This window comes from Phocoena sinus, chromosome 1 (assembly GCF_008692025.1).
Source record: "Phocoena sinus isolate mPhoSin1 chromosome 1, mPhoSin1.pri, whole genome shotgun sequence".
NCBI classification, from domain to species: domain Eukaryota; kingdom Metazoa; phylum Chordata; class Mammalia; order Artiodactyla; family Phocoenidae; genus Phocoena; species Phocoena sinus.
In genome coordinates, this window is record NC_045763.1 from 2,150,864 (window position 1) to 2,166,249 (window position 15,386).

A 15,386-nucleotide genomic window follows, 5' to 3' on the forward strand; every position below is an offset into this window, starting at 1 on the left:
AAGCAGTGCTGTGAGCTGATGTCTCCTCCGAGCTCTGCAGCCTCACTCAGGTTGGTCAGAGCTCCCTGTGCCCAGGCGCTGCTCCCACAGCCCTGCGTTGACCAGCCCCACACACAGTCAGCAGTCAGTCCAGGCCCCAGGGAGAAAGGCCAGCGCCCTTCCATGGCCGCAGAGATTCATTTCAGAGATGTAAGTAAATAAATAAGCGTTGGCTGGTTTGGAATCTGGACACGTGGGCCAGCAAAAGCCAAAGGACCAGCCACGTCACTCCTGCGTCCCAGCTGTCGGGACCCCAGAGCCCTTGGGGCTGCCAGGCAGTGGGAGCCCCCGTAGGGCACCCTCCTCCTTTGCCTCCCCACAGGCCCACCATGGAGGTTTTAAGCCGGCCAGAGAGGGTGGGGCTGCCCGCGAAGGGAAGGGCGGCACCGGCGACGGGGCCTTCGAGGAAAAGGACTTTCTGGGACCCACGCTGCTCTCCGGCCCCTCCCCTGTCCCTCTGGGGTGCAGGGAGCAAAGAGGCAACTCTGGCACCTCCAGGAGTCCGCTGGCGCCCGCCTCCTTTCTGCACAGAACAAGCTGCGGAATGGGCCCATTCACAAGGTGTCTCGGGGGTCTAGCAGCTAGAGCTAGCAGCCCCCCACTTGTTCAGCCAGCCAGCAGTGCCCACTGCGGCCCCACCACAGGTCCTGGCAGGTGCTTACAGACAGGAATGGGAAGGTGTGCTCGCAGGCGGCACGGAACTCAACACAAGGAGGGCATCAGAGACTGGAGGGACGACGCCCCAGGATGAGAAATAGGGGCACAGGCCCCCAGAGGGCAGGTGGGAGGCGCCCCAGGAGGAGGGACAGGAGCCTTGAAGGATCTGAAGAGCAGGGGGAAGGATGGGGGAGAAGGGGGGAGGACAGGGGAGGAGGGGAGGGGGAGAGGAGGAGGGGGAGGGGAGGGGAGGAGGGGGAGGGGAGGGGGGAGGGGAGGGGGGAGGAGGGGGAGGGGAGGGGAGGGGAGGAGGGGGGAGGGGGAGGGGAGGGGAGGGGAGGGGAGGGGAGGAGGGGGAGGGGAGGGGAGGAGGGGGAGGGGAGGGGGGAGGGGAGGGGGGAGGAGGGGGAGGGGAGGGGAGGGGAGGAGGGGGGAGGGGGAGGGGAGGGGAGGGGAGGAGGGGGGAGGGGGAGGAGGCTTTGGAGAAAGCAAGCAGCAGGAAGGCTGACCTCTCCTGCAATCCTCCAGCGGCTGGTGGAAAGCCCTCCCCAGGCTGGCTAGTGGCCTCCCAGAGCCCTGGGTGAGTGGGCAGACCCCAGGGAACAGGCTCAGTACCGGGGGCCCGGAAGGGCGATCAGTGGTCCCCACAAGCGCACTGGGGCAGAAGCCCCTCTTAGAGCAGAGCCCTCCATCCCCAATGTCCTCACCGGCTGAGCAGCTGTCCACCCTGACCAGCACCCTGGGATTCCCGGGAGCCTGGGCCTCTGGACATCCCCAGCCAACCGTGTGAAGAGCAGGCAGGCTGAGCGGCCAAATGCCCCGTGATAATCCCTTCTGAGGCCACAGCTTCCTTTGACAAACTAAACTCACTGGGATCACAGCAAAGAGCAATGCTGGGCAGAAGTCACACGGAGAGGCGGGACTCGGGGCCCCAGACCACGCTCCTCTGAAAAGGCCACGAGGAACTCTTCCTTCTTGGAGTAAAACAAGACCCAGGGCCCAGGGGGCGTGGACTTGTCCCTTCCGCAGCTCCGCCTGGAAGCCCGTCCTTTCCTCCTGTATGGCCAGGTGCACGGGGCCCTTGGGGCAAGCCCTGCAGAGGAAGCCCCAACCTCAGCCTGGGCCCCTCGCTGCCCCTCTGCAGCCCCTCAGCTGCCTTTCCAAGCTCTGCGGGCCCCCGGCCCAGCACCCTGAGGGAGCGCGGGGATGGGGGCTGCCAGCAAGCTCTCCCCCATCCCTCCTCCTCCAGACCGGCTCACTTCGCACCAGTTTTCCTTTGAGGCCAACACAAGGATCGATTTGCTGTTTGAAAGAGACCGCTAAACAGCCCACTGGGGAATCATCTTTCAAAATTAAATTCATCTTGGCTGGCTCCCTGACCCTCTCTTCCTGCCCGTTCTGGTACTGAATGCCTTCTGTCTCCCAGGCCCAAAGCCCACGTGTTTAACACATAAACCAAGCCCAAGCAGCCCCCTGTCGGGCACAGCCCCCAGGCCCCAGGAGACAGGCTTTGGAAGGAAGTGGGCACAGGCTGCTTCCTCTTGGCCTTCCCCAAGCTCCCTGGCCGGACCCTGCCCAGGTTCCCTCACCTCGGCTGGATGCAGGTTCCACCCAGCCTGCAAACCCATGATGCAGAGTCAAGACAGAGGAGGGGGCTTCCCTGGTGGCACAGTGGTTGAGAATCCGCCTGCCAATGCAGGGGACACGGGTTTGATCCCTGTCTGGGAAGATACCACATATGCCACAGAGCAACTAAGCCCATGTGCCACAACTACTGAGCCTGTGCTCTAGAGCCTGTGAGCCACAACTACGGAGCCTGCATGCTGCAACTACTGAAGCCCGCGCGGCTAGAGCCCGTGCTCCGCAACAAGAGAAGCCACCGCGATGAGAAGCCTGAGCACCGCAACGAAGAGTAGCCCCCGCTCGCCGCAACTAGAGAAAGCCCGTGCGCAGCAACGAAGGCCCAACGCAGCCAAAAATAAATTAATAAAATTAAATTAAATTTTAAAAGACAGAGGAGGAAGGGGAAGGCGAGAGGCCGGGTGGTCCTGCCACGGAAGCGCCCCCAGACCCAGCCCCTTGTCTCTTAACCTCCGCCTCCCCCGTTAAGGCAATGAGCCCCGTGTTCTCAGGGCCCCGGGGAACAAGCCGCCCAGGGCTCCGGGGCTCCGGACGTCCAGCCAGCCCTCCCGCTCCCGTCCCCGCTCCTCACATGCCGGGCTGCAGGCGGAACAGGGCGCCGGCGCCCGCTGACACGGCGGGGAACAGCAGCACCAGGGCCAGGGCTACCGCGCGCCCCGCCGCCCCCGCCTCCGGAAGGAAAGGCATCGTGCCCGCTGCGCCGCGCCGCTCCCTCCTCCGGTCCCCGGCTCACAGGCGGCCCAGGCGGGCGCTCGGAGCCGCAGTCTCCACGTGCGCCATGGCCCGGGGGGGCGCACGGGGCGCAGCCACAGGTGCCGCGCCGGGTCCCGCCGACCGTGAGGTCGCCTCAGGTGGCGAGGGTCCGGCTTCCTGCCCGCGCTCGAGCGCAGCTCAGAGTGCTGCGCGCCTGGGTGAGCCCCGCCAGACACCCGCCCCGGCGCGGAAAGCCCAGTGTGCGCCGAGCCCCGCGCGGGAGAGGCCGGCCCGCCTTCACCACGCCCCCTGCCCCGACCCCGGCCCCGACTCCGCCCACAGCCCGGCGCGACCCGACCCCGCCCACCCCGACCTCAGCCCGTCCCCGCGCAGATGCTCCACTCCCGGCCCTGCCCTCCCCGGCTCCCAGCCCCGCCCACACCCCCGCCCACACCCCCGCTTGGGTCCTCAGCCCCGGCGCCCCACCCACCCACCCACCCACGGCTGCCCCTTCGCGCTCCCGGCTCCTCTCGGGCTCAAAGTCCTAGGTCCCGTGCGACACGAGTGACCAAGGGGCGGGGCACCAGAGATCCCGCCCCTCACCCCCTGCTAAGGCAGTCCTCCGTGACACCGGACCCCACACCCCCGTCATCCTACGGGGGCGGGGGCGGGGGTCTCTGTCAGGCCAGCCCTGCTGCCACCCTGCTGTACAAATGGGGAAACTGAGGTCCGGATGGGAGCAGCGCCCCTAGTCGCCTCTTGTAAACTGCAGATCCGGGAACTGAACAAGGCGGGCTGGCTCTGCAGACCTTGACTCAACCTGTCAATCTAAGAAAACCGCTGGATCACGAGCTGAGAGCAGACGGAGGTCCGCAAGTCCGACGGCCCCTCGGCGGTGTCCCAGTCAACACATCCAGATGTTTGGTTTTTCACATTCTGGAGACTGGACGCCCAGGGTCAAGACGCTGACTGGCCTGCAGACGCTGCCTCCTGGTGTGTGCTCGCCTGGTGGGCGTGGGAGATGGGACAGAGACCGCAGCACTGGTGTCTCTTACTCTTCTCCTAAGGCACCAGACCTATAGGATCAGGGCCCCACCCTTATGACCTCATGTAACCTTAGCCACCTCCTTAAAGGCCCATCTCCATATACAGTCACACTGGGGGTACGGGCGTCAACGTATGAATTTCGTGGGGAACACAATTCTGTCCACAGCAGGGTGATTTCACCATCTTCTGAAACCCCAAACACAGGTTGACTCCCCTGCTCAGTGATGCCCCGACACGATCCGGTGTGCCAACCTCTCAATCTCACCCCTCAGCCCCACACTGGGCTCCCCAGAGCAGGACTGGCCCATGCTCCTCCTGGTCTCCCAAGGGCCTGCCCTAAGAGAGCCCAAGAGTGCCCGTGTGAGTGCGGGGCCCTGCCCTGGGGTGCAAGTCCCCGCCAACCCCGAGAGCTTCCCAGAGGTCCACCCGCTGGCCATCTTTAAAGACCCGACCCGTTCCCCTCCAGAGCTGTGCTTGGCACGAAACGGGTGTTGGGTACGCGTGCACGGGATGAGTGAGCAGCTTAAAATGTTCACCAGCTTCCCCGGGGACTCCCGCCCGGTCCCCCGACGTGGGCCGAGGGGGCCCCATTCTTTAGGAACATTCTCCTGCTTCTTGGAGAGAAAAAGGAAAGGATTCAGGTGGGTCCTGTGGGTTAAAACGGAGGCTGCTCGCAGGGGGGAAGCAAGGTTTGGTGGGGCCTGAAACGTAAAACGGGGGGCCTCTTGAAAAAGAGTTATGTAAAAAGAAGTTATTTTGCTAACTTGACAAAAATGCATGACCTGTGCGCACATTCCATTCCCCCTCCTTGGCCCTAACTTGGAAGGGCCCCTGAAGCATAAATGTTTTTGGCACCACCATAATCCGCCTCTACCCGCCCGGCACCAAGTTCAGCTGTCAGGCGAATTGTCCTAAGGCAGGTGCCAGGTGGGCAGGCAGGTGGGAAGAGGGTGGGCACTTCCTGCGGGACATCCCTATTCCTAGGACACCTACCACACCCCACACACTCGGGAGGGCTTAGGCTCAGGTGTAGATGCGTGAACCCGCAGCACAGAGGTCACCTCCCCAAACAAAGCCCCACCCGTGCAGACTGTCTGGCACCCCCGATGCTCCCCCGGCACCCTTGCCCATCTCCTCCCCACAGCCTGAACCCTGAGGGCATGGGAACAGTCAAGCATCCAACTGTTTAACTTCCAGTGTGTGTTGCTGCCCAGACCACCAACATGCCACGAGGGGGTGCTTAGATTTTATATTTGAAACAAGTAATCAAACAGTACACATGTGTTGAATACACTTTTTAAAATAAATTTATCTATTTTATTTATTTATTAGTTTTGGCTGCGTTGGGTCTTCGTTGCTGCATGCGAGTTTTTCTCTAGTTGTGGCAAGCGGGGGCTACTCTTCGCTGTGGTGCGCTGGCTTCTCATTACAGCAGCTTCTCTTGTTGCGGAGCGCGGGCTCTAGGTGCGCGGGCTTCAGTAGTTGTGGCACATGGGCTCAGTAGTTGTGGCTTGTGGGCTCAGTAGCTCCGCGGCATGTGTGATCTTCCTGGACCAGAGCTCGAACCCGTGTCCCCTGCACTGGCAGGCAGATTCCTAACCACCGCGCCACAGGGAAGCCCATTTAATACACTTTCATAAGTGGATTTAACTCAGACAACTTTTCTAGTAACCCAGCTAAGCAGACTGCAGTAAACACCCCCTGAGAATTCTCTCTCTTTGTCCATTTTCATTATAAAGTGACAGTTTGCGGACACTGCAAACATTTTCCTGGTCTGTAGTTTCAGTCTTAAGGTGGTTAACGATGCTTCTTCCAGACAATCTAAGTTCCTAGTTTTGTGTCCTCAAACCTATAGGCGGTCACACTGCTGTTTCCCCTGTTGCCTAGAAATGCCGTAGGCACTTAGCTGGGAAAGATCATGAATACGTTTTTCTTTCTTTACGACATCTGGGCACGCAAATGTCATTTCATGTGGAATTTACCTGGCTGTTTGCTGGAAAGGGAGACTCTACCTGGTGGGTCGTCCAGGTGTCCCAGGGCCGTTAGCTGGCCAGCCTGCTTCCTCCGATGCAACACAGCATCTTCAGCCCAGACAAGCTGCAAGTAGAACGTGTTTTTGTGGGTTTTTCCACTCCAACCCCAGTGGTTCTACCGTCTGCCCTGCACCACCGGGATGAGACACTCCCATGATGCTCGCTGGTGATGGGCTGGAGCACCTCCCCATCAGTCCTTTATTTACCTGCAAATTTCTCTGGGAATTCTCACCCATCATTCTTCCCAATGGTCTCTGGAGCCCCTTTATCCAGAACTTTCAAAGTTGCGCTGGACTTTTTATTGGAATTGCATTAAATGCATTCATTAATTCCAGGAGAACTGGCACTCTACAGTGATCCAACTCTGAGAAGGGCAAGAAGCATGGGGGGGCAGGGGATATTTACTCTGACGGTGGAGGAGAGGCATGCAGCCCACACCGTGGGTCACCGCCACGTGTAGGATGGGGATTGAAGCCCACGGATTCCCACAATGAACCCACGGGGCCTCTGTGTGTGAAGGCTTCAGATTCCCTTTGAGCTGGAGCTCAGGAAGGATGCTTCTTATCCCAAATTCCCATCCCCAAGGCCTTTAGCCAGACTGTAGCAAAACCTCCCAACTCCACCCTGGGATTCACTGGCCCAACTTACAAGATACAGACACAGCTTGGTCCTCCCAATGTGGAGCATTTGCAGGGTCACTCAGGCCTGGAAGAGAGCCCTGAAGGTGAGTCTTTTATGAAAAGCATGGTTAAAAGACACTGCTTGGGGACTTCCCTGGTGGCGCCACGGTGAAGACTCCGTGCTCCCAATGCAGGGGGCCTAGGTTCGATCCCTAGTCAGGGAACTAGATCCCACATGCATGCTGCAACTAAGAGTTCATATGCCTCAACTAAGGAGCCCTCGAGCCGCAACTAAGGAGCCCCTGCTGCAACTAAAGAGCCCACCTGCCGCAACAAAGACCCAGCACAACCAAATAAATAAATAATAAAGAAAAAGACACTGCTTGTTAATGGTTTTGTCTCACTCTGCTGGAAATGATAAAAAATAGCCTTTGGACCAAGGAAAATTAACGTGGGGAAGAGGAAGACGCATGCCACCAGCTTGGCTGGTCCCTTGAGCAGAAAACAGCTCCCTCCCGCTTTCCCAGAGCTGTGGCCCCTCCCCTCTGCGGTCCTGCCCAGTCCCAGAGGATTGGAAAACAGGGTCCCAGCCCAGCACAGCCTCTGACGCTCCCTGAGCTAATGTTGTTCCAAGTCCAAGAGAAGAATCCAGCGTCCCATCTGAATTTTTATAGACACTTCTCCTTGACAAGAGAGCAAGCAAATTAATTAGCACCAGAGGCATTTCCAGGTCCCAGAGGAGAGGGCCTCGTGCAGGCAGTGTCCACAGGGGTCTCTGCATCCATGATAGTGGGGGGGGGGGCACCACCACTTCCCACAAACAGGCCCCACCGGGAGAGGACCGTGAATCCAGCATCATTCCTGGCTGAAGCTGAATGATGGCTAAGCTTGGCATCCAAAACCCTATGCCAAACGCTTCGCCAGCTGGATGGGAAGCTTTCCGGTTCTGGTTCTGGAGTCTGGTTCTACACCTCCTCGTTCGTCCCCGAAGAGAAACCGACCTCAAAGAAGCCATCCACGCAAATGTAAATCGGGCCGTGTGACGGGGCCGGAATGGGGTGGGTGGATTCGGAGCAGATGCCGGGTCGGGACGCCTCTGCTGACTCGCCACGCAGCTCTGGACGAGGCCCAGTGCCTCTCTGTGCCTCTGTCCCTGTGGTGAACCAGGACCAGAGCATCAGCCCCGAAGCTGGCTCCTTCTCGGCTGCTGGTCAAGGGTCAGCAAGTCGACTACGGCTCAGTGAAGAGACCGGCCTGGCCTGCCCCTCCTTCACCCCTCCCTCCCTTTACCTGGGGTGGGGGCGGGGCCGTATCAAGAAGGGTGTTACAGACCCCCCCACCCCGCCGCCAACCCTGAGAGCAGAAACCCGCCCACTCATTCACCAGTGCCAGGCGTTGGCTACAGCAGTATGTGGGACAGAAGCTATCCCCCAAAACAGTGGTCTTTCTAAGTCCTGGCCCCTGGGACCTGATAATCTGACCAGATTTGGGAAAAGGGTCTCTGTAGATGTAATTAAGCTAAGGATGCTGGGATGAAATCGTCCTGGACTTAACCCTCAACCCAATGACAGGTGTCCTCATAAGAGAAGGAGAAGGAGATCTGAGACACAGGGGAACACAGGGGAGGCCACGTGGCCACACAGATACAGGATGAGAGGGATGCACCCACAAGCCAAGGGACGCAGGACACAGCCAGCCACCACGAGAAGCTGAGGGAGGAGCACAGAGCACAGGGGACCAGCCCAGCCACTCCTCTCAGGCTTCTGGCCTCCGGACTGCGAGACAGCAGGTTTCTGCTGTTTTAACCACCCAGACTGTGGTCATTTCTCACAGCAGTTACAGGGCAAGCCAGCGCCGACCCCAGAGACCCACAGAGGAGGTGGCCATGCACTACGGATGCTGGAGCTCCCCCTCCCCCAACCCGCGCCAGCCCAGCCGTCTCAGCAGCACCAGTCCTCCGGGAAGACAGAGGCTTCTCCGGAAGCCGAGTCTGGGAGACGCGGGACTTTGTTGCTGGACACATTTTCCATGGTGCAGTCCGTGCATTTCTCGGGAACAAGGCAATACGTGTCCCCCTTCCTGTCCTCCCTCCGCTGCCACGTCAACCAGGACCAGGACAGATGTCCCAGTCCTAGGCAATGTCCTTTCCAAGATCTCCTGGTCCCTATCCTACCCTGATGTCCCCCAGTGACCGCCCTGAACCGGGAAGCACATCCGTGCAGCCAGACCTTCTGCCAGGTCCCACCATCACAGCGCGGCTGCAGTTCCCGCCAGGTGCGGACAGAGCACTCGGGGCACCTGGGCCCAGCGAGGCGGGCCGCAGGGTTGGGGCAGAACAAGACTGTCCACCTGGTCGAGTGCAGGATGCGATGAAAGTTACCATGGAAAAAACTCAGCCTTTAGAAACTGCAGGAGCACCGTGTCCGTCCTGTCTCCCCACATCCAGCTCGTGTGCCTTAAAGCCAGGAGGTTTGGAAGCCCACCCTCTTACCCCCAAGGCCACAGCCGCCCCCCATCCCATCTGCTGGGAGGGTGTTTCTTTGTTGAAGGAGACCCGCCAAAGTCAAAGATCAAGGGCAGTCTCTATGCTATACCACACGGCAGCTCTTACACGGGTCCCTGGGGCCAGGACGGCCACCAAGCACTGTCCAGCCTCAGGCGCAGCCCTGGACCACCAGGGAAGTCCCTGACGTCCTCACCTTAACCCGGTGACACCTGCAAAGACCCCAACTCCAAATAAGACCACGTGTACGCATGTGGAATGATGGTGGCTGGCTCTGCAGCCTGGCTCCCTCCAGGAAGGAGAGGCCTCGCCCAGAAGGCAGCTGTCTCTGCAAGGTGAGTCTGGCCCACGGAATATTCCCCGGGCTCTGCCTTAACCTCCAACCTGGTGCACCCAGAGCCCCGGCAGCTCTGAGGTCCCACCCGTGCGGTCCCCGTGGGCTGTGCCGGCCCTGAGGCTCCCCGAGCCCCATTTCCATCAGAGGCAGATGGCAGAGAAGGGACCCATGGATTTGGTAAAACGCTAAGCACAACATCTGGAAGTTTAGATAAAATAAGAATCCACACCTCCCAGCTGAGACTTTGAAGCCTTCCGCCCGCCCCATGGGACGAGAAGATGACCTTCACCTCCTGCTTACAGACGCCGCACCCGGCTCCGGGCTCTGGTTTGAAGGCCCTGTGTGGACGATTCTGCCACCTGCCGCTGGGAGTGGGAACAGCCTTTCAAAAGCCCCAAGAAAGAAGCATCGCAAACTCAGGGGGACTCAGGTCAGGGGAAGCCACAGCCAGACTCGGCAGGAGCCCCCGTCCTCCCCCACGACCAAGGCGCGCCTGTGGACAGCGCCGAGTACCATTTGAGCCCCCTCGTTGTTTGCACGTGTATACCCCTCTCTCACAGGGAGAACTGTGTCCCCTCCTGAGGCACACTCAAGTCCTAACCACCGTCATTCCACATGCGTGCACGTGGTCTTATTTGGAGGTGGGGTCTTTGCAGGCGTCACCGGGTTAAGGTGAGGACATCAGGGACTTCCTTGGTGGTCCAGTGCTGAAGACTCCATGCTCCCAATGCAGGAAGCCTAGGTTCGATCCCAGGGAACTAGATTCCACACGCTTGCCGCAACTAGGAGTTCACATGCCACAACTAAGGAGCCGGTGTGGCACAACTAAGCAGCCCGCCTGCCACAACTAAGACCCAGCGCAACCAAATAAATTAATTAATTAATTTTTAAAAATAAAAGATGAGGACAGCAGGGCGGGCCTGAGTCCAACATGAAGAGGAGAGAGAATCACAGGGATCAGACAGCCACGTGGAGACAGAGGCGGGGACTGGGGTGATGTGCCCACAAGCTCAGGAATGCCCAGGAATGCCGGCAACCGCCAGAGGCTGGAAGAGGCAGGAGAGTTTCCCCCACAGGTTTCAGGGGGAGTGCGGCCCTGCAGACACCTTGACCTTGGACTTCCGGCCTCCAGACTGTGAGAGGACAAATTTCTGCTGTTGAAGCCTCCCAGTCTGTGGCACTTTGGGACGCAGCCCCAGGAAATGAGCACAGCACCCAGCGCTGTGTGTCAGCGAGCAGATGCTCAGTTCTCTGCCTAGTTATCTCCTGAGTTTGCGGACCTGCAGTTTCCCTGCCCTGCCCCCTCCAAACCCACTAAAGGCTCAGGCATGCGGGCAGCATCCCTTCCCAGGTGCCAAGACCATCCGGACTCGCTGTGAACAGGCTGATCTGGTGTTTTGAAACCCTGAAGGAATGCATCCCTGACGTGTTTGATGTTGTTGTTCTGACAAGATATAAAACCGTGCTGAAAACCCTGCTTCTCCCAAGCAGCTCCTCTGAGCTATCTGAGAGGCTGGCTTCTGGGCTACAGTCCTCAGCTTGGTTCAGATAATACTCTTTTCTGTTCCTATATTAGATTTAAAAAAAATTTTTACTGGAGTATAGTTGATTTACAATTTTGTGCTAGTTTCAGGGGTACAGCAAAGTGAATCAGTTATACATCTACACATATCCACTCTTTTTTAGATTCTTTTCCCATATAGGTCATTACAGAGTACTGAGTCGAGTTCCCTGTGCTGTACAGTCGGTTTTATTAGTTATCTATTTAATATATCGTAGTATTTGTCAGTCCCGGTCTCCCAATTTGTCCCCCTCCCAGGCTTTCCCCCCTGGTAACTGTAAGTTTGTTTTCTAAGACACCCGTGACTCTACTTTTGTTTTGTGAGGAAGTTCATCTGTACCATTCTTTTTAGATTCCACATATAAGCGGTATCATATGATACTTGGCTTTCTGTGTCGATCCCTGTATTAGATTGTTTACTGATTATTCTCATCAACACTCTAATTGCCTCGAGGGCCAACGGCAGTCACATCCTCTTGATGACCTTCTCCCGGTCACCAGTCCCCGTTGGATCCACTGCCGCCTCTGCCAGACCAGAAACTGGACTCGAGGTCCACCCCGTTGACCCCGCTGGGAGACACTCCTGCACGTCCTGTTGGGCATGCCAGGAGCAGGAACCAGACCCTGACCGCCTTTCCCGGGGCCGTTGGTCAGAGAGGGACCTTGAGGGGCGAGGACCAAGCTTGTTCACAGGCCCCCGGTTCCCCTCTTGTGATGCGGCCACCGTGGGTAGCATCCTCCAGACACCCACTGACACCCTGGACATTGCTTCCCTGTGAACAGCAGTCCTCTGCCTCTGACCTGGGCTCGTGTGTCTTCTGAAACCGCATCCCTGAAACCGTGGCGGGCTAGCCCGTTAGCTCCCAAGTGGGGCGACATCTGTGACCCCTATAAATGCTCCCTTGTAGGATCTTGGCCTCCCCTTTCCCCTTTGCCTCTGACCACAGCTACCCGGCAAACCCCCAGTCTTGACCAGTCTAGCTACTGGTTTCTCCCACTCCCACCAGCTGCCAGGTGGAAGGCTGCACTGTGAACGTGCCTGAGGTCTCCTGCAGCCCAGTGGTCCCCACACCGGCCCTCATCAGCTTCTTTGCTCATCACTGCTACTCTGAACCAAGCGTCCTCACCCAAATTCCCGGCTCCATCTTCCCAACCCCCCTGAAGAGAGCTGATGTCCCAGAACCTCTCAGTACCCCCTCCTCCCCCACTGCATCCACATCCCACACCGACCTGTCCATAACCGTCCTCAGCTCTCTCCATCTGTCCCTGAGTAGATGGTGTCCTCCTGCCCTAAGCGAGCCTCGACCCCTGGGCTCCAGGTTCCAGCCCCTCAGCTTCTGCCAGGAGCCAGGTCCATTCATGGGCCCTCGTCCCGTTTCTCACTCCCGTCCTTGACTCCACGGACACCCACGGGGCACCTGGAGCCAGGGCTGCACAGGGCACGAGGTAGTCCTCTCGGCACGTGTGAGCTGGTCAGAGGCTTGTGACAGCCTGGGAGCCAGGTTTCATCATCCCCGCCCTCCAGATGAGGAAAGAGAAGCAGGAAGGTTAAGTACCGGGTTCAGGGCCCTCGGGGGCTGGCCATCCCGCCAAAATGACCAGGCCTCTTCCATCCCCACACTGCTGCCACCTGCCAGCATCACTGCTGTCCCCTTTGTACCCTCCCCACTCCCAGCCTTCAGCCTCAACCCCTGTGGCCCCCTTGTGCCAGTGGCCCCCTTCTCATCTCCGCTGAGTTGACCCTGATCAAGGTCGCTGTGAAGTTGTGCTGTCAGTGCCTCTGAGCATGAGTGAGCACCACGTGGGCTCCCGGCGAATCCAGTGGAGGACGGCTCTCCTCTGTCTGCCCCCAGGAGCCACTGGCACAAGGGCGAGGGTGGGCGCTGGGGCACAGGCTCTGGAATCCAGGGCCCCTGCTCTCTGTAGATGTGTGACCTTCGCAAAGTGACAAGCTCTCTAGGACTGTTTTCTCTTCGGTTGAAGGGCGTAATACGGCGCCTCACGCACGAGCACAGGCAGTATTTGCAATGCGCCTGGCCCTCAGCAGAGCCTCAGTGAACAGCACGACCACAGTTAGCAGCCGACACTGAGGCGGCACGGGCTGTGCAGGGCGCTGTGCACAGCCCAGCTCTTAACTCACTGACTCCTCCCAACAGCCATGGGGGAGCAGGAACTACTATCATCCCTACTCAGTAAAAAAAGGAAACGGAGGCAGACATAGCATGAGTGTCCAAGTCCAGTGGACAGAAGCAGGGGAGCCGGGATTCAAGCCCCTGCCGTGAGTCCACACGCCCAGCTGCCGTTGCTGAGCCCCTATAATAAGGGGACTCAGGAGAGGGGTCAGTGGGCACCCCAAGCCCAAATGGCTTAGACTGCCCTTCAGGGGCCTGACTCAGGCCCACCCTGCGGGAACCAGCAGAGCAGACTCAGCCAGGGGCTGTGGCTGCCAGAGAAGGGGGCTCCCTCTCCCCACGGGGCAGGGCCCCAGGCGGGTGTGACCCGGCCCCTGGTCCCCAGGGAGAGGCAGCAGCTGTCCCCACCCCGCCTCAGCAGGCCAGCGGGGCTAGAAGCAGGTTGCTACCTCTTTTTGCACACTCAGCCCTCTTTGAGACCTTAGTCTTTCCAGGAAGCAAAGTACCAAAGCTATTTCGGTATCTGTGGTACTTTCGTCCCTCCTGTTTCTGTGGCTGCTGACCTCCAGGTAGAGGAGCGAGGGGGAGGCTGAGGACCTGCTGTGTGCAGAGCTCAGCACCCTCCCTCGAGGGACGTCCTGGGAAGGAAGGCCAGCCACCCTGCAATTGTTCACAGACCGGGATGGCATCCAAGTCTGCACAAGCCAGGAGGGCTTTGGCTAATCCTCACGGCCGCACCAGCTGGCGGCCTCGGGCACCTGGGCAGAACTCCCCAGACCTGTTTCTGCAACTGCAGCATGTATACAAGAGAGCATTTACAGCCCTGGGCTCTTGTGAAATTCAAAGAATTAAGAAAGGGGTTATAAACTCCAAAGCGCAGTCATACGCCAGGAGCTGGCTTCTCGAAATTGCCTAGCTAACAGGGCACAGAAACACAAACAGACACACACAGACATACACACACACACAGAGCAGGTTGCCCGGCACGCGTGGAGCCGACGGTTACATGAAACAGCAAAGAACTAGCAGTGAGGGTAGTAAATGGCAGTGTCTCCTGGGGACAGGGCTCTAAACTGAGCATTGGAAGATGGATACAGTAGGGGTGAGTCGAGAAGCCTTTCTGGTGGGGGGAGTAATCTGGGGTGTGACTAGAGGCAGTGGAAGGCCAAAGTGACCAACCGGGTGAAGATAACAGGTGCTGACATTTGTAAATTGTCATGGATACAGCCCTTGTGTCTCCAAGACAACGGGTCAAGGTGGATGAAGATGAGGTTGCCCTGGAGCCTGTGGGTGCCAAGACCAGGGAGCTGAGGTCCCTGGCTGGGCCTGCAGCTGCCCAGGGTGCCGCTAGCTGCAGGCAAGATCACTCAGAGCAAGAAAAGATCCAATTCTAGTGCCGGGAGAAGAAGAGCAGAGGCAGCAACAAGGAATCCTGGTTCGGCCCTTGATGGAGTGACGAGGCCCCGTGCCTCGGTGTCCCCTTCCGTGGAGCAGTGTCGGGAGCTCTGCTCCCTAGGCGCGGGGAGCACGTCTGCATTTAGCAGAGCGCTGGGCCCATGTCCCCGTCGCTCCATCCATGAACCCGCGGTCAGAAAGGCGGGGGTGCTCAGGAAAGAGCTCTGCTCCGCGGGCCGCCGCTCCTCCAGTCCCCGAAGCCCGCGCTGCCCCTGCTGTGCCATGTTGACACTCTGGAGGGAGGGCTAGTCCGGGTGGTGGTCACACCGGGCAGGAGGTGCGTCCAGGGAAGTGGTCTCCCCCGGCAGGGGTCCGCATCCAGGGGGCGATCACCCTGGACGGAAGGAGTCCCAGTCCAGGGGGCGGTCACTCTGGGCGGAAGCCGGGGTCCCATCCCGGAGGTCCGCTGCACTTCAGCCGAAGCTGAATATAGGGGCGTGGACGTCGTGCCTCAGGTCTAGGATCCAGGACGTCCCCAGCAGCCCGCCGCACCCTGGGGGGTGGGGGCGGGCGAGCATCCGATTTACTGTGGGAGGAGCGCTCGGCACGTGACTCCCCTCTCCCCGTGGGCCTTCCGCTTCGCCTTGGCAACCTGCCTGGGCCCCGCCCTTCCCCGGACGCGTAAACAGGAAGTGGGCGTGCGCGCGGCGCGCTCTTCCGGCGCAGCG

The 15,386-nt window shown here is 59.3% G+C and overlaps 1 protein-coding gene across 3 annotated transcripts in view; it reads right to left on the reverse strand.

Annotated features, from left to right (window-relative positions):
• The window catches only part of MEGF6 (multiple EGF like domains 6), a 103,599-nt gene extending 100,560 nt beyond the window's left edge, over window positions 1-3,039 (reverse strand). For 2 of the 3 annotated variants that reach the window (XM_032606426.1, XM_032606444.1), the window contains exon 1: window positions 2,909-3,024. In XM_032606426.1, the coding sequence (XP_032462317.1) occupies window positions 2,909-3,024 (116 nt within the window). Of the gene's footprint in view, window positions 1-2,908 lie in introns of all 3 variants that reach the window. The other variant, XM_032606435.1, reaches the window with a different exon arrangement.
• Window positions 3,040-15,386: the final 12,347 nt, after the last annotated feature.